At 42.3% G+C, this 19,764-nt stretch overlaps 1 protein-coding gene across 1 annotated transcript; it reads right to left on the reverse strand.

The window, feature by feature from the left end:
- Positions 1–7,595: 7,595 nt before the first annotated feature.
- ZBTB14 (zinc finger and BTB domain containing 14) lies at positions 7,596–12,742 on the reverse strand. Its single transcript, XM_065399759.1, has 3 exons — positions 12,684–12,742; positions 9,446–9,528; positions 7,596–8,988 (listed from the first exon to the last, which is right to left on the reverse strand). The coding sequence occupies exons 2-3, from the start codon at positions 9,446–9,448 to the stop codon at positions 7,645–7,647; spliced, it is 1,347 nt and encodes a 448-aa protein (XP_065255831.1). The 5' UTR covers positions 9,449–9,528; positions 12,684–12,742; the 3' UTR covers positions 7,596–7,644.
- Between the last annotated feature and the right edge of the window lie 7,022 nt (positions 12,743–19,764).

A 19,764-nucleotide genomic window follows, 5' to 3' on the forward strand; every position in this document is an offset into this window, starting at 1 on the left:
AGTGGGAATAAAATCCTCTCCCTCTGTGTTCTGTTGGAATGGGTTCTACTGCGAATACATGGTCTGGCGGTAGCACTGGGGTACATAATAATTCCTCTGTTTTTTCTTGGGTTTGGGTGTATAGATTCCCAAGGATCAGAGTGTCGCTCGTGAATCCTTGAGTGAGTGGGGAGAGTCATCTGTCTTCTCGGTGAAGAGTCTGGGACCCTCGAATGGCAAATCCTCAACTGTGGATTGCACCTCCTTAGGGAAGCCAGAGAGATGGAGCCATTAGGCCCTTCTCATCACGACAGCCGTCGCCACTGATCTTGCAGCTGTGTCCGCAGAATCAAGTGCGGCTTGCAGAGCTGTTTTGGAGATGAGTTATCCCTCTGATACAAGTGCTGTGAATTGTTCTCTCTTGTCCTCAGAAATAAAATAAAATCAGACATTTTTGTGTAGTTAATAGAGTCATATTTCGCCAGTAATGCCTCGTAGTTGGCTATGCGGAGGTGTAGTGTAGCCAAGGAATAAGCCTTGTGGCCGAACAGATCAAGTCTTTTCCATTCTTTGTCGTGAGGTGTATTTTGGGCTGTTGTTGCCTACCACGTTCCTGGACTGTGTCCACCACTAGGGAATTGGGTGCTGGATGTGAAAAGAGGAACTCTGTGTCCTTGGCTGGTACATAATATTTTTTGTCAGACCTCTTGCAGGTTGGAGGACTAGTTGCAGGGGTCTGCCAAATGGATTTGACAGGGTCCATCAGCGGATCGTTCATGGGCAGAGCGATTCTGGATGAAGCAAAATGTCCACTAGTTTGTGTTGTGTCACTTGGACCTCCTCAAGGAAGATGTCCAGAGAGCTAGCCACCCTTTTAAATAGATCTGGAATAGTCTGAAATCATCCCCTATATTAGGGGAGGAGGTGTAACAGTGTCATCTGTGGATAATGGTGACAAGTAGGTAGATGGTGTCCCATTCCAGGATCGGGGGTTCTTCCTCCTCTTCCCCCGCCACCATCAAAGGTCCAGGCACCGAAGTTGCAAGTGACTGCTGTGTGCTGGATCTGGCTGTGGTGGGCAGTCCCTGTTGTGTGGGGTGTGTCACCCACAGGCTCCAGTATGCCCCCAGGGCTGGCATACCACTGGAAATACTTGGGATCAGTGTAATATGTATCCTGAGGGGATCCTGAGTTAGTCAGCTCATGGTAGAGAGGAGATTGTGGAGGGAGATCTTGTCCTTCCTCGCTCTCATGCTCCTCACTCGAATAGGGAGGAGCGGATTGTATAGGAGAGAGGAGAGGAGACTCGGTGCCGAGCGTGACATGTTCGCGTCCGTGCCGATGATAGGGGAGTCAGGGGCAGAGCTAAGAGATCCTTTTGTCTTAGAAACCGCTGCATTGCCTGTTTGATTGGCCGCTGAGGCTATATCATTGTTGGTGCCAGGAGCTGCTGTATATAAACCAGCACTGAAGGCTGCGCCGCTGTGTCCACTGAGCGTGCCTTGAAGGAGTCGCTGTCTGTCCCGGTGCTGTGCCGCTGTGTGCGGGTCACGGCTTTGGTATTGGCGATGCGGAGACATGGGGTTTAGATTTCCCCTTAGTGCCTCTGTCAGAGCCGGCTCTTTTAGAGTCCCTGGCTCTAGAGGTACCGGCAGTGCTGGATGGTCCCGCTGTGTGGGCTACCGGTGCTGACAATGCAGTTGGTGCCGGTGCTGATTGTCCACTCGTGGAATGGCACTTCTTGGCCGATTCCTGCATTGGGGAAAGAGGTGCCTGCCTGTTTGACAGTTTTTTGGCAGGTTGCTCAGATGCATGGGTTGAGGAGGGACCCCTGTCAGAAGCCGTGGTAGGCGAAGTTTGACCAGGAGCGGTCGGAGACTTCTCCATAAGGCGGAGCTTTAGCTGCAAATCTCTAGCCCTTCTTGTCCTGGCAGTGAGCTTGAGGCAGTGCTGGCACTATTCTGAGCTATGTGTGTATCGCCAAGGCAGCAAACACACTGATCATGTCCGTCTGAGACAGGTATAGCAAGCTTCCAGTTGAGACACCATTTAAAGCTTGGGAAACCGGGCATTCCTGTCAGGGGGTGCTTTCACCCTCAAAGCGGCTGTGTATGCAGAGGTTCAACTGAAACTTCTCCTCAGACAGTAGTTCAAAAGGAAAGGAAAAAGAAAAAGGTTGTTTTTTTTAACTAGGTGACGGGGATAAAAGAAAAAGGGAACAATTTAACCAGGTGCTAACAATGAAACTAAATAACTAACTACTAAGTAGCGAGGCACTGCTGATTGCTCCAACTCATAGCCAAGGGCAGTAGAGAAGGTACTGAGTGGGGGTTGGTCGCACAGCATCAGTTAACTGCCTGAAGCAGCAGGGGACCACGCATGTGCGACCCAACCGGGCACTGCTACCAAAAGTCTCTGAGTATGAGCGCAGGGGTGCACGAACATCTAAAGTGGAGCACCCACAGGGACAGCACTCAAAGGGTACGTCTATACTTACTTCCTGGTCCGGATGTAAGCGATCGATCTTCTGGGATCGATTTATCGCGTCTTGTCTAGACGCGATAAATCGATCCCGGAAGTGCTTGCCGTCGACACCGGTACTCCAGCTCAGCGAGAGGAGTACGCGGCATCGACGGGGGAGCCTGCCTGCAGCGTCTGGACCCGCGGTAAGTTCGGACTAAGGTACTTCGAATTCAGCTACGTTATTAACGTAGCTGAATTTGAGTACCTTAGTCCGAAGTGGGGGGTTAGTGTGGACCAGGCCAAAGAAGAAGTGTAACTGTTTACAGGATCAGATCCCTTTAGTGAGACTATTTTTACTTTTTTTTTTTTTTTTTTTTGTATTCTGGGACCAAGGAAATAAATATTTTAGTTAAACAAGTTGTTTTTCTGTATCATGCACAATATTCTTGTATCTACAGTATCACTTTGTGATTTCATATATTTTATTAGGGCTGTCTATTAATCGCAGTTAACTCATGTGATTAACTCAAAAAAATTAATCGCAATTTTAATCGCACTGTCAAATAACAGAATCCCAATTAAAATGTATTAAATATTTGTGGATGTTTTTCTACATTTTCAAATATATTGACTTCAATTACACCACAGAATACAAAGTGTACAGTGCTCACTTTATATTATTTTTTATTACAAATATTTGCACTGTAAAATGATATAGTATTTTTCAATTCACCTCATACAAATACTGTAGAGCAATCTCTTTATCATGAAAGTGCAACTTACAAATGTAGATTTTTTTTGTTACATAACTTCACTCCAAACAGTGTAAAACTTCAGAGCCTACAAGTCCACTCAGTCCTACTTCTTGTTCAGCGAACTGCTAAGACAAACAAGTTTGTTTACATTTAAGGGAGATAATGCTGCATGCTTCTTATTTACAATGTCAATTGAAAGCAAGAACAGCCGTTCGCATGGCACTTTTGTAGCTGGCACTGCAAGGTATTTATGTGCCAGATATGCTAAACATTCGTGTGCCCCTTCATGCTTCAGCCACCATTCCAGAGGACATGATTCCATGCTGATGACGCTCATTAAAAAAAAAAGCATTTATTAAATTTCTGACTGAACTCCTTGGGGGAGAATTGTATGTCTCTTGCTCTGTTTTACCCACATTCTGCCATATATTTCATGTTATAGCAGTCTCTGATGATGACCCAGCACATGTTGTTCATTTTAAGAAAACTTTCACTGAAGATTTGACAAAACACAAAGAAGGTATCAATGTGAGATTTCTAAGGATAGATACAGCACTCGACCCAAGGTTTAAGAATCTGAAGTGCCTTACAAAATCTGAGAGGGACGAGGTGTGGAGCATGCTTTCAGATTTCTTAAAAGAGCAATACTCCAATGCGGAAACTACAGAACCTGAACCACCAAAAAAGAAAATCATTTTTTTGCTGGTGGCATATGACTCAGATGATGAAAATGAACATGTGTTAGTCCGCACTTTTTGAATCATTATCGAGCATTATGGACGCAAGTCTTCTGGAATGGTGGTTGAAGCATGAAGGAACATATGAATCTTCAGTGCATCTGGCACGTAAATATCTTGCAACGCCTGCTACAACAGTGCCATGCGAATGCCTGTTCTCACTTTCAGGTGACACTGTAAACAAGAAGCGGGCGGCATTATCTCCTGCAAAGATAAACAAACTTGTTTGTCTGAGTGATTGGCTGAATGAGAAGTCGGACTGAGTGGACTTGTAGGCTCTAAAGTTTTACATTGTTTTATTTTTGAATGCAGATTTTTTTGTACATAATTCTACATTTGTAACTTCAACTTTCATGATAAAGAGATTGCACTATAGTACTTATAATGGGGGAATTGAACAATACAATTTCTTTTGTTTTTTACAGGGCAAATATTTATAATCAAAAATAAATATAAAGTGAGCACTGTACATTTTGTATTCTGTGTTGTAATTGTAATCAATATATTTGAAAATGTAGACAACATCCAAAATATTTAAATAAATGGTATTCTATTATTAACAGCGCAATTAATCGTACGATTAATCACGATTAATTTTTGTAATCGCATGATTAATCGCAATTAATTTTTTTAATCGCTTGACAGTCCTATTTTTTATACATTATACCGTTTTTCTGGGTAACTTGTTGCATGTATTGACGGAAATCCTGGCCCCATTGAAGTCAATGGAAAAATTCTCTTTTACTTCAGTGGAACCAGGATTTCACTCTGTGAAACTGACACAGTGCCAGCTGTCTTTGGAAATGAGTAAGTATACAAACTTTTAATTTATTTGGAATATTAACTTCAGCTTATAGCTAACATCACCTATACATTTCCATTCTAAGACTCCTTCTAGGATTTTCACTTTTGGGCAGAAGTTTTCCAAGCCTAGTCAATGTCTGAGATTGAAATATTTTGGAAAGTGAGCAAAAGTTGTTCAGGTCTTTTTTAGAAAGGAGAGGAGAAAGTATACAATTCCCAATAAAAAGAACAACCCCCCTATGTATTTGAACAGGTATAGAATAGATTCTGTTGGGGACAGAAAGCTGAAATTTGGCAGAGAAAATAGTCCTCAGGGAAGATAAATGCCTCAGTGTTCTAGTACGTAGTGTTGTTGTAGCCGTGTTGGTCCCAGGATATTACAGAGACAAGATGGGTAAGGTAATATCTTTTACTGGATCAATGAAAGATTGTCTCTCTCACCAACACCCACCTTGTCTCACTGTTCTAGTGTAAATTGCTTTTGATTTTGCCAAATTATCAAGTTTGAAAAACATGCACGGGTTTTTCGTTTTGGTAAGAGATTGCACTTTTATCTCTCAACATCCTAAAGGAAATCAAGCATGAGTAAATTACTTGTATAAAGAAAAGTGTAGTGCGCTGAGGTCCCGATTCAGCAAAGCTCTTAAGACAAAATCTGTCTCTAAATACTAGCTTTCTTGAAGAACCTCATCACTACTATTCTCTGGAATATATAGTGATTCTAGAAATTGTGGAGTGTAGGTAACTAAAATTTAGCAGAAAGGTCCTAGCTGTAGTCCCATTGCTTTCAATGGATGTACTGCTGTGACTGAGGGACTGCAGGATTGAGCCCCGAATTATTTAAATTGTAATTATTACAGTATGTATACTGTTGTTTTTTCCACTGCAATGCCTGATCATATTTTGAAATTATACCAAAACAAAGAATATACAGGGGGAAATATTGCAGCTATTTTTAAAAAAGACTGAAAATAAAGTTTAAAACATTTTTATCTCACTATAGCTATTAAATTCTTGAAAACCTGAAACAAATCTGTTCCTCATTCCTTAATGGTGTACACATTAGCTAATTATTTTATGGTGTTTTACAAGTGGTGAACTGTGTTTTAAAAAACAAACAAAATTAAAACTTTGCAAGCACCAGGGAAGAAAGGTGCAGCTCAAATTCTGAATCTACCATCTTTATCTATGCTTACATATAACAAACCGCAAAATACTTGTACACTATTAATTTAGTGTCTTCCTTTGTGGGAAGCTATAAAAAGAAATGAGTACTTACTATTTGACATTGCACAAATATAAAATGGATAGTTGGTTTACAAACTAAAACCGCTAAATGTAAAATGAAGAAACGTTTAAAAAAATATATAGGACAAAGTCCAAAATTTACATATTCTAAAATATTCAATTCATGTTTTATTTACAGAACAATTTTCAAACTATTGTTGGTATTTTAATATAATTGCTAAAACTGTTGATTACATGAAAGATACACAATGAAGTTGTAACAAAAATGATCAGTTACAAAAATGTTATTTTCAATTTCTATTTAGAAATGCAAGAGGTGATTTACCACACAATAATTTATAAATACTTGTCTGACAACTTTTATATGTCATGGGTCTCTTAAGTGACCAATTTATTCCAACCTGATGTGCAAAAGAGTGCATTTTTGCCCATTTATAGTTGAAATATAACATTGATAATAATTATATTTACACTTAAAATAAAGAAGTATTCATGTTCCTTAGGATCATTTTAACAATTAATATTGTGAAGTTGTGACTCCCTATTTCCATATATAGGAGACAGCTCAGTCTGTAGTATTTTAGAAGTTTTGTTGAGATTGTGGTAAGTTAAGGAACAATTAACAATCCCTTCCCAACCCCTCCCAAAAAAATCCCCAAACAAACAAAGCACCCACGGAGTCTGTGCCTGTGCATCCCTTTGCCTCGGCTGTCCTAGGGAGAGTGAGGGGAAGCTACATGACAAAGACAATACAGTCTCAGATTGCATTATCTTTGATTAATTTTCATGGGGCCAGATTTGGAACAATATCTCTCTCTACAAATTCTGCCCACTTGCCCTCCCTCCCACCTCCAGTCCATCTCTCGTATACTGCATGAAAAGGCCTCTGAAGAGTATATGGAGGCAACTGAGCCCTACTCCTTTCTACACAGAAAGGGTAGATGAGTGCGGTGTCCTCTCCATTTGTTGATCCAGGGGACACATCTAGGCTATTATGAATGTGAAAAGTCTAACCTTTAGAAGAGCAAGTATTGTATGCACCAGCTAGATTAAAGAGAGGAATTTAAGGGGGTGGACAAAGAAGCAGGATAACTCCGCTTGACCAATTACCCAAAATTGCCAACCTGCTGCACTAATAGCTAATAAGTACAGTGAATGAGGAAAAAGGAGGAAATAAAAATGTCAGGATTCCAACAGATGAATTTTCATGGGTTCTAGGTGTACTATATGCTTCTTGCATAACTACACCCAAAAATTCTTTTTTAAAAAAATAATATTTTGTTCCCATACTTATAACTTTTTCTACAAATTTCAGTTTTGTTAGACATAATTTACCTCATTGGTTTTACTAATGTGTACAAAGGACAAGTATGCAGAGGTTGTACTAAAACATCAAATAGAGATTTCCTCGTTTTCTGAAATTAAAACATGTTAGTGCTAATAACAAAATTATTTTTATATTCTAAGAATACATATCTTTGAAGTATTTTAAAATACCTAACCAAGCACTGCTATATGCTCCTATGCAGTGTTCAATCCCTCTAAAAATATTTTATCCTGAAAAGACAATGATCAGTCTAAACATGTTTCAACATTTAAATTTTTGTTCAATTTAATTTCTTAAGTTACTTTTTGGATAAAGTTTTCTGCTTTTGTCTTTAACTACAAGCTATAGTTTCAAGTTGCTGCTCTGCTTCAGCTGCCATGGCTGCCGCCTGTAACTGTTCTGTTTCACTCTGGATGGCGTTGGCTGTAGTAATTTGTTTCCTTTCACTGTGCATATTGTTCTCGTGCCTTTTTAGATCAGATGCTTTAGCAAATGCTTTAGTGCAAGAGCTGCAGACAAAAGGTTTTTCCCCTCGGTGTCTTCTTTCATGATCTTTTAGATGGGACTTGTGCTTGAAAGCTTTATCACACATATGGCATGCAAATGGCCTTTCATTACTATGGACTCTTTCATGCTTTTTCAGATCTGGAGCTCGAATAAAAGACTTTCCGCACACCTCACAGCTATAAGGCTTGTAACCTGTATGGATTTTCAGGTGCTCTTTCAAGTGAGCCTGTGTGGTAAACCCTTTAGTGCACATTTCACAAACAAATGGTCTATCAGCAGTATGGAGCTTTTCATGTTTTCTCAATCGTGCTTCATCAGTAAATGTCTTACCGCATGCTTGACATGCAATCTGTTCCCTGTGACCATAAAGCAAATACTCAAACTTCATGTCAGCAGCTGCTGTTGTCCATCCTGGCGTCTGTTCATCTTTCACTTCACTTATGCCATCATTAAATGTTAGAGCTTGAGGGGTTTGAGATCCTAAGTCTTTTGATTCAGTTGTTTCCATGGGCTCCACTTCTTGACCATAGCAGTTTACTTTTCGAACCTCTTCACTCCCCAACTCTTTTAGAATTGCTTCTTGAACTCTTAGTGTATTAGTAGGGGATTTCCCATCTTCCTGACTTGGAGGAGTTCCTTCTACTGTTACATCTGATGGGCTATCATCATGATCTCCAATTTCCTCAACCTCATCATCTTGGTTATCATTAGATTCTCCAATAGAACGATTTATTTTCAGACAATACTTACTCTTGGATTGGGCGTTTTCTTCGGGACTAGATACATCACGTTTCTGAGAACAAAGTTTATCCAAAAACCTAATACCAAGAATCTGACCTGATGACATCATCAAATTTACATCTTCCTTCTTAACTGAAATCTTTGCAGTATACATATAATTTAGAACCTCTTCAAATATATCAGAACGAAGGAAATCTATCTCTATTACTGATGAGCTATCAACCTCCAGTTTCTTGAAAAGCTTTTTGAAGTAGGTACTGCATGCAGCAAGCACACACCGGTGCGCTCTGAATTTCACATCTTCTACCACAATAGCTATGTCACAAAATTCTCCTTCCAGACGTTGTTCATTTAATGTTTTCAGAAACACAGTTTTGTGATCATCATCATTATATTTAATGCTTTCAGACATACTGATGAAAAACTCCTGGAGAGAGAGAGAGAAAAAAAAGTCTTGACTTTTTACTAAAACACTAACTCATAAGATATGATTCTAAGTGTCATCTACAAAATAAAAAATAAGAATTATCAAATGAAAACATTAGCTTAATTTGATCAGAACATGTCCTCCAGACTGTAAAAAATATTAATGTTAAGTCTCTTTTTCACCTAGTACCATGTACATACTTTGAAGAAAAAAAATGGTATTTTTTTTCATTGACCAATTTTATTTGTAAGGAAATATAAATTTACTCACATATTTACATTAAATCTGCTTTTGTAATTCTAACCGGCATATTTAAATTTGCATATTTCTTATAACAAAAAGAAATGTCAATAAGTATTTACACATTTAAAACATATAAGCTCTAGAAACGTACATAAAATAACCATTTACCATTGTAACCCAAACTAAATACAAAATATAAAATGTTAAGCCGTACCATGAACAATGCAGGAAATTTTCTTAATAATCAATCACTAAACTTTTGACAGAAGACTAATCCTTATTATGGGCACTCTGAACCTGAAAGAAAGAACATTGGAGAAGGTAAGAACAGAGAATTATACACTATCTTAATCTGTTTCTCAAATTAAGTAACATAATTAAATAACATGTTCAGCAATATTAAAAGTTATTCAGGAAATTAAGTGTCTATTCTCACATTTTCAAGCAGTTAAAAACTATACAACTTGTTTTGTTAAAGTAAAATTTAAATGAAATTAAGTTTTGACTAATTTTATAGCAAACAGTATTTGATCTATGAATTGCATGGGTGGTTAGGAAATAGCTATAAAAATACACCACAGCTGCAGAATTGTGCGCTAAAGGCACAATGGAATCCACAGCCCCAAGTTAGGGGCCTAGGCTCCCCATAAAACTCATAGATTCCAAAGCCAGAAGGAATCATTGTGATCATCTAGTCTGACCTCAAGTATAACACAGGCCATATAATGTCCCCAAAATAATTCCTAGAGTGTATCTTTTAGGATTTAAAAATTACCAGTGATGGAGAATCCACCACAACCCTTGGTACATTGTTCTTATGGTTAATTACCCGCACTGTCAAAAATTTACAACTTATTTCCAGTCTTAATTTGTCTAGCTTCAACTTCCAGACATTGGATTATGTTGTACCTTTTTCTGCTAGATTGAATAGATTTATTATATATTTGTCCCCAATGTAGGTTCTTACATACAGTAGCGTTGGAACCATTTTTATAGTGGGGGTGCTGAAAGCCACTGAACAAAACTTTAAACCCTGTATATGATGGAAACCACTTCAAGCCAGGGAGTGCTGGCACACACACCCCAGCACCTCTGGTTCCAGCACCCCTGCTTACAGACTGTAATCAAGTTATCCCTTAACCTTCTCTTTGTTAAATTTAATAGATTAAGCTCCTATCACTAGAAAGCACGTTTTCTAATCCTTTAATAATTCTCATGGCTCTTCTCTGAAACCTTTCCAATTTATCAACATCCTTCTTGAATTGTAGACACCAGCAGCAGTTGCACCAGTGTCAAATACAGAGGTAAAATAACCTATCTATTCCTACTTCGGGTTCCCGTTTATGCATCCAAGGATTGCAATAGCCCTCCTTTTGGCCACAGCATCAAACTGGAAGGTCATGTTCATCTCATTATCCACCATGATCCCCAAATCTTTTTCAGAGTCACTGTTTCCCAGGATAAAGTCCCTCATCCTGAAAGTATGACCTACATTCTTTGTTTCTAAATGTATACATTTACATTTAACCATATTTAAACAAACATACTGTTTGCCTGAGGATTCATGGGAAGAGTTAGGTGCCAAACCTCAGGACTAAAATTATAATGGGGACAGTGTCACCACCTCCACCTCCTAGCTGTTTTGTGTGGGGTTAGGCATGCTTTGACAACATCTACTCCTACTGGATTGGGAACTGCAGGCAATATAAGCAAGGGAACACCTAGTTTGAGGATCCTGCTGGGGCTTAGGCATGAGATGGTCTCCTGAGCGCCTAGACCGGGCCGGCAAACTTTTTGGCCTGAGGGCCACATCGGGTTTCCAAAATTGTATGGAGGTCTGGTTAGGGAAGGCTGTGCCTCCCCAAAGCGCCAGGTGTGGCCCGGTCTCTGACCCCTATCTGACCCCCCCTGCTTCTCGTCCCCTGACGGGCCCCCTGGGACTCCTGCCTCATCCAACCCCCCGTTCCCTGATGGCCCCCCCCGGGACCCCTGCCCCATTCACCCCCCTGCTCCCTGTCTCCTGACTGCCCCCAAAACACCCACCCCTAACTGCCCCCGCCGCCCCATCCAACCCCCCCTCCTTCCTGACTGCCCCCCGGACTCCTGCACCCATTCAACCCCCCCCCCCCGTTCTCCGCCCTCTGTGCTGCCCAGCCAACCAGAGCATTGCGCTGGCGGCGCAGTGAGCTGAGGCTGCAGGGGAGGGGGAACAGCAGGGGAGGGGATGGGGGCTAGCCTCCTGGGCCAGGAGCTCTAGGAGGGTCCCGCGGGCTGTATGTGGCCCACGGGCCGTAGTTTGCCCACCTCTGGCCTAGACTGAGACATGTTCATTGGCAGAAACTTAGGCACCCAGGGGACTTTAACAATAGAAATTTAGATGCCTAGGGAATTTAGGCACCTACGGAGAGTTAGGTGGCAGCTGAGTGGCATTTCTGAGGCTCTCAGTGGCACATCAATGTTGGCCTTAGGCGCCTAAGTCCTTTTATGGATCAGGATCCCCCCCCCAAGTAATGACGTTCTAAAATAATCAGGTATGAAAGGCGTACAGAACAATTTCAATGTTCAAAAGAAAACAAGAACAACTTTAAAAACTATGGGACTAGGAACTAACTTTTTTACAAATAGTAAAGAGTCCCTGTTAATGGTCAATAGCATGTCTTGTCATTTTTTGTATAAACAAAACACTGATTTAAAATTTAAGAGTTTTTCTGTTGTCCCATTGATAAGCATCTTTTCAACCTAACAGATTGTTATGGGAAAACTGAAATAGTGTATACATAACACATTATCAAATCTCTAAGTACCTACCCAGGGAACAAATATTGAGGGGGCTCTTCAATCTAGCAGAGAAAGGTATAACCTGAGTCAGTGGCTGGAAGTTGAAGCTAGAGAAATTCAGACAGGAAATAAGGCATATATTTTCAACAGTGACGGTCATGAGGGACGCATCACCAGCAATTTTCAAATCAAGATTGGATGTTTTTCTAAAAGATCTGCTCTAAGAATTGTTTTTGGGGAAGTTCTCTAGCCTGTGTTATACCGGAGATCAAACTAGATGATCACAATGGTCCCTTTTGGCCTTGGAAACTATTAATCTATATAAATGCACAGGTGTGTACAAACCGAAAATAGAAAATTTGCTAGCTTCTTTCAATGCTTGTAATCTTGCAGCATGCACTGTGGTGCCTACTATGGAGCTGGTGTGCAGTATGAGGCAACTGTGTAAAATTCCACTTAAATAAGGGTCACTTTTTTTTAAACAGGCAAGTAAAATAATGTTTTGTTTTGCCCTTTTTAAACAGCTGTCCTCCCCACCCCACAGAGGCAGGGGTGTGTTTTTGTTTTTGTTCTGTGGTGTACACACAGCACTCAGCGCTAAAGCATCCCGGTCACTGGGCCTAACGTAAAACAACAACAAAACTGCATGAAGCCACGTGGTGTTTCTCGCTCACCAAATCACCTGGGTTTAGGCAGCGGCGCGCACCTAACTGCGGCGAACACGCGAGTAAGGGGCCGAGCCCGGCGTGCGCCCACGGGCCTGGGTGTCCCTGGCCCAGTGCGTGCGCCCGGAGCCAGCTGTGCGAGCGTCCCCGGGGCCGCGGCAGAGTCCAGGTGCGCGGGCCATGGCGGTGCGCGGCGCCAGGCGGGCACTGCCGGGCTCTGCTCCTCGCTGCGGGTTGTTAGGGGCCGGAGCCCGGCTTCTTCTCCAGAGCGAGCCTCGCAGCGCCAGCCCGGGCCCGTCCGCGCCGCCTCTCGGGGCTGCGCCGGGGACAGGCGGAGGCGGGATCCCCCGCGCGGTGCCCGCGCATTGCCCGCCCCCTCCCGCCTGCAGAGCGGCGGCGGCCCCGCGGGGCCGGGCCGGGGCGCGCAGGCGGCGGCCCCGCTCCCCTTTGTTGCAGTGGGCTCGGGGCTGGCGCGCGGCGGCGGCGGCGTCTCCTCGCGCGCGTCGGGAAGGAAGGAGGGGGGGAAGCAGCGGCGCGCGGCGGCTGCTGCGGCTGGCGGCGGCGGGCGCGTCTGTGGCGCCTCCATGTCTCCGGCGCGAGCCGGCCAGGCTGACGGGCAGCAGCCTCAGTGACGAGAGCGCGCGCAGCGGCCCCGCCGTGTGTATGCGGGGGAACCGCGCTTACCTGCTGCCGCCGCCGCCGCGCTCAGTGCCGCAGTTCGCGGGGACGCTGCTGCTGGTGGGACGGGGGCTTTGGGGGGGGGTCTGCGCGCGTCTCTCTGGCCGTCACCGCCGCCTCCTGCACGAGCATCCAGTGCGCGCACGCGCCGGGGTACGTGCATGCGCGGTGCGGGCAGGGCGCGCCTGCCGAGTGGGGGCAGGGGGACTTGCTCATTCTCGCGGGCGGGTCCCCCCTCCCTCACGGGCCGCGCTGTGCGAGACGAGGGGTGGCGCTCGCGCGCCGCGGCGACTGTGAGGCTCGCGCGGCCGCGAGGCGGTGACGTCATCCCGAAGCGGGCGCCAAAAGAAGGAGCCGTTTTCTCGTGAACCCGCCCGGCCACGCTTGGGTGCGCGAGCTCGGCGCCCGCCCGCCTCACGGAGCCGTCCCGCAGCGCGGCAGCGAGCTGGGCTGGCTGCCCTAGTTCAGGGCAGCTGGGGAGGTGCAGTGGGGTAACGGTCGCCGCGCGGCCTGGGTGTGGGTCCGGCAGGGGAGCGGGGCCGCCTCGCGCCCATACCCGCAGCGCCTGGCCGAGGTGATGCCACTCCCCGCGGGCCCGGCTGGTGGAGGAGGATGAGCGTCGTGTGCCACCTCCTGCGGGGGCAGTTGTAGCGGGGCCCCCAGCTGCCCCTCCCGCTCCTGTAACAGGGGTGTACGTGGGCTGAAGGGGGTGCGGCGGCCCAGCTTTCTCCGGCCGGGCCTGACTGTAGCGGGGGAGAGGCGGGGGGAGGGCGAAGGAAACCTGCGGGGCAGTAACAGAACTAGCAGGGGAGGCTGATCATTAGCAAAGTGCCCCTTGGCCGTGCGCCTGTGTGATGGCGACAAGGCCAAACTTGGGTCAGCGCCCACAAACCACCTGCCTGATAGGTAAGAGGAACACGAGCAATGCCCATGTGGATATATTTTTCTCACTATAACACCTGCCCTATCACCCATCTCTCCGCCACAGCAGAGGAAGGGGCCTGGAATCACATCACTGCTGAGAACATCACTTTCAATTGCTTCAATTGGGTCGCTGGAACAACTTGTATAGTGAGGGTGCTGAGAGCCATTGGGCCAAACTATAAACCCTGTATATGATGAAAACCACTTTAAGCCAGCCCCCGATTCCAGCACCTATGCTAGGGTTTCAATTTTTGTAAGAATAATATGTCCACTGAACAACCAGGACAATTTATTTCATTACCAATCTTGTGTTCTCTTCTGTTTCCAAATGAAAAATGAGCTCTTAAAATACCAGCCAGATGGCAAGATGTTCAGTGAAATAAATTGCTGGTAAATTTAAAATGTTACAAAATAATGCCTAAATCTTTTAGAATAGCACAAAAGCAGAAACTGATTTGGAAAAGATTAATGCAGAATCTTGATGGCTACATAGCTGCTGACTTAGGAACCATTTTTGACAAAGAATGCCAGAGAATATTGCAATAAAAACTTATTAGAAAAATCAGCTCATACTGTGGGAGAAACAAAGTGACTTGATTCACTACCTTCATAATTGTTGACCCTTATTCTGGTGTCTCACTCCTCCATGATATTTTTATGTAATGATATATATATATTTCTGTTAATTTTCTTTCTACCTGAGCACATCTTTTAACTGTTAAAGCTTGTTGTCCATCAGTTGCAGATACAATAGAAATAACTCCTCACTGTGCCACTGGATACCAAAGGTTGGCAACCTTAGGATTTAACAGTAATATGGGTAGGTTATAACCAAGAAGTAGTGCTTTAACTATACTAAACTAATGTTATGAGCTGATTTTCTGGAAAACACAAATTCTGAGTTTCCTCATGCATGAAGGGAGCATCTCTTAAACATCTACAAAGACATCTCATTTTCTTCCTTCAAATTCCCCCTTAAAACTTCTTTACTATCATACCTAGAACAATCTTGACAACAGATAAGCAGCTGGTATGCTGAAACCACTGCCTGTTGTGCTGACCCATAATGTCTCACTGTTTCTTAGTGCTCCTTCTAGCTGCTATATCCACCTGTTGTTTTGTTTTAGATTTTAAGTGCTTTACTGCAGAAGCAAGCTTTGATGGGTTTGTAAAGTGGATAGAATAGTGGGGACCTGTCTATTGCACACTCCTAGATACTACTACTGCCATACAAATAAGTAGAGTCCTTTAAAGAACTTCTCAGTGAAGAAAAAACAATTGCACAACTCAGTGACACAGCAGGTGTTGCAATTTGTTTTTTCTCCACCTTTTCTTTGTGTTATGTACTACGTGTTTGAATGTCCCCCCAGTGGTAACTCTTGTAGTACTACTTAATACAGGAAATACATGCATACTACCCAGAATAGTTTGCAGAAACTGGGTACGTCTACACAGCAAAAAGAAAAAACAACCCCACAGAGTCTGTTTCAAAGCCTGTGTCAGCTGACTCAGGTTGACACTATGTGGCTAAAAATAGCAGGGTAAACATTCCAGAGGGAGCCTGTACTTGGAGACCCCTCCCTCACTGGGTCTCTGAACCAGGCTCCACCCCAAACCCAAATGTCTGCACTGTTAGTTTTATCCCACAGCACAAGTCCATGTCATTTGACACAGGCTCTGGGACTAGTTCCTGTGGTTTTTGTTGGGTTTTTTTGCAGTGTAGATGTACCATTGTGTGTTTGAGGAATGAAAAATAAAGTATGGTTCATTGTTAATATAAAACCTTAAGCTTAATGTTTTCTTATACACAAAATTCTGACTGTACAATGTGATACAAAAGTTGGCAATGATGTGGATGTGACCCTGAGCACCTCATATTCACACCCTACACACTGTTGTAATAATTCGTACACAATATTCGTTGAGGTATCATTTGAAAACTAATAATTCACTGTTCATTAATATTCTTGTGGAATATATGTACATGGTGTGTATTAAGAGTTATGAATATATGCTGAAAAATTATTAAAGTGTATTTAAACCAGGCATGTCAGGAAGTTAGTGAACAGGTCTGCCCTAGACAAAGGAATGTGTTTGCTTCTCTGACCAGCTCATCAGGCAAAGACAATCAAGGTCCATTTTTACATATTAGGTAAGCAAAGCTAACAAGTAGGGGATGAAACAACCTGGCATCTATACCCAGCAGAAGAGAGAAGCTTGATCTGTTTTTTACTTTTCAGAGACTACATTTCAAAGATTTACTGATCTATAAAGACAGGGGTGCTGAACCTCAAATGATAAGCAATAGACTCAACTGATTCTGTATATTGCTGTATTATAAAAGTGTTTAGAGAGGTCTTTTCTGAAAGCTAATGTCACACTGGTGATTACTATTGTGAAATTTATGTATTAATATTATATAAGGAAATATGGATACTTGATGTGTTTTCAAGTCTGTCACCAAACAGGGAGAAACAAGTTCTCTCTCAGACAGGAGAGAAGGCAGCTATTTACCTGTCTCCTAGGTAAATTAAGTATGGTGGAATCAAAACAACGGAAGCCCTATTTACATACGGGGGGATGGGAAACCCACAGGAAGGGGAAAAAGCATAAGGTCATCTTGCCTCTTGGAACAAAGTCATTGAACTTTAGAAGATATAAGCAAAGACAGAAGCTGTCTTTGGCATCCATCAATAGACAGGTTGCTGGAATCAGAGTTGCTGAACCAAGGCTGACTGCATAGCACACAGATTCTCAGGGTGTGACCTGCATGTTTGTTGAGGACTGTAAGCATCCCAGGCAGAGAGCTACAGTAGCAAACCTGGGTGCCTCACAATGCTTTGCTACTGTAGGTCTCTGCAGTGTGAGCTACTCAGGGTTACAGAGTAGGTGACACAAGCTCTTACTGGTCTGGAATGCACCCCAACCCCATGACAGCAAACAGAGACAAAGACTTGCTGATTTCTACCTGCTGATGCTAGAGCACTGTGTGATTGTTAGTGATGTGGCTGAATAAAAACAAGTATGTGCCTATGAGCAACAGGACCTAAGGTTTTGGGTTTCTTAAATTTAGCAGCACCACATAATGAAACAAATTACATGGGAACTCAACCAGGCATTAACAAACAGCTTAGCTTAAATTGTTAGTGGGAGACTTACTTATTTCCCTGTTGAAACTAGAAGAAAAAGTTTCTGACTGTATTCAGTCTTTAAAGTAATGATTTGCAAATTGTGAGCTTAGGACTAAAGATTTTACTTCCCAATTCACTTTTGAAATATGATTAAGCAGTAGAGATGGTCAACAAATAGGGAAAATGTATGACACAGCAAAACCAAATGTTTTTGCAAAAACCCTAATGTATAAAATATTCCTACAGTGATCCCACATAAAATAAACTAAAAGGAAGAAAAAAGGACTGAAGTAAAAAATGGCATGGGGAAAGCATACATTTAAAATCAATTTTACATGATTTGCTAAAGAGTTTACAAATTTTGGGGATGATCAAATGGTACTTCTTTTAATAAGTGAAAATAGCAGCTATTCAGTAGAAATGTATTTGTGCATTAAGACAATCTTAATTTAGCTTGCAATGCATATGGAGAAGGCACTGTGGTATTGCTTATGAGGAAGATAAGGAGAGACTGAATGGCTTTGACTCTAGAACTAGAAGAATCATGTACAAAGAAAAAGAGTCCATCCATAATTTTTGGTGTATGAAAATTCCACAACTATATAGCTGAAAATGTACCTTAGTTACTGACCACAACACCTTGATGGTCATTTTAAGGTTCTGTGTCAGCAGTATCTGCGCACACCCCACTAGGGATGCAACACTGGGCATTGATCTTACTTATATTTATAATATTGAATAATGGAAGTCATTAGACCTTGGAAATGATGGCTCAGGGGTCGGCAACCTTTCAGAAGTGGTGTGCCGAGTCTTCATTTATTCACTCTAATTTAAGGTTTCACGTGCCAGTAATACATTTTAACGTTTTTAGATGTCTCTTTCTATAAGTCTATAATATAACTAAACTATTGTTGTATGTGAAGTAAATAAGTTTTTAAAATGTTTAAGAAACTTCATTTAAAATTAAATTAAAATGCAGAGCCCCCCAGACCGGTGGCCAGGACCCAGGCAGTGTGAGCACCATTGAAAATCAGCTCACGTGCCGCCTTTGGCACACGTGCCATAGGTTGCCTACCCCTGTGATAGCTTATCAATATCACCATATAACGATCTTCAGAAGATATTGGTGAAGGGATTTGAGAAGACATTCTATCCCAAGTTTAATGAATGGGTAGCTGAGTTTTGTGGCTTAAGGAGGCTTTTCAACTGTACATAGTAAGATTTATTTCTGGTGACCAGGACTAGATTAAGATACCAGACAAAATCCTCAATTGGTATAAATCAGTGTAATGGCAATGAAATATCTGACCCAGCTGATGTCAAGCACCATGGAAGTATCTGAACTGTTTGTACAAGGGCATAAGGTCTATATGACAGGAAACATAAATCTGTGGAGACTCTCCATCCAAGTGATCAACTCCCTTCTAGTCGACTTTCAGGGTCTGATTTTCATTCACTCCTGATTTATGCTGACATAATTCCATTTATTTCAAAGGACTCTCTCATAATTTACACCAGTGTGAGAGAAGAATCAGGCCCCTCAGAATTTTTTGAAGTAATTCCAGTGATTCCAATGGTCAAGGAAACAGTCGGTACCAACCAGCAGGAAGAGAAGTGTTCAGGCACCGATGGTACTCTGCAATAGTACTGTTACCTCTGAAAAAATGTCCTTGGAAATTCAGACTACATACCACAAACTGGAACAAGAAATGAATCCACAAAGCCTCAGAGACATCACCCAATCTGTACTCATAAATCTCCTACCCAAATGGAGATAAACAGTTAATCCAGTTAAAAACATATCTATACCTACAGGACCTAATCTGAATTTGTTCACAAGGTCAAAGAAGTCTACCTTGTTATAATAATAATATAATAAAAGCACTTAATTTTAAAACAATTGTTAACTATTTTAAATCTAAGTATAAGAGACTATTTTGCATATCTTATATAAAATGTTAACAATCTGGTTGTTTTCTCTGTACCTTTGTGTATCTGTGTTTCCTCATATGTAATAGAGCAGAGGAGTGTAACAGTAATAGCATATAGTGACACATTGTATATGCTCACACAACTCCCATCAAAATGAATGTAAATTGTACTTGCATACCCTATTAAAAATTAATAGAAGTTGCAGCTGCATATCTGAGGGCAGAATTTAGCCCACTACATATTAAAGTAAATATTTAATAGTCAACCTAATAAAAATGTAATATAACAATGTCCATGCAAGTTAATTTTATTATGCAAATCTTAATCTTTTCATAGTCTGACCTGTGTGCATTTAAATTTGCACCTTTAGTGTTGCAGAAACATACTGTAGGTTTTTGCATTTACAGTAGTTTTCTTGGATCAGA

Source organism: Emys orbicularis, chromosome 2, assembly GCF_028017835.1.
Source record: "Emys orbicularis isolate rEmyOrb1 chromosome 2, rEmyOrb1.hap1, whole genome shotgun sequence".
NCBI lineage: Eukaryota > Metazoa > Chordata > Testudines > Emydidae > Emys > Emys orbicularis.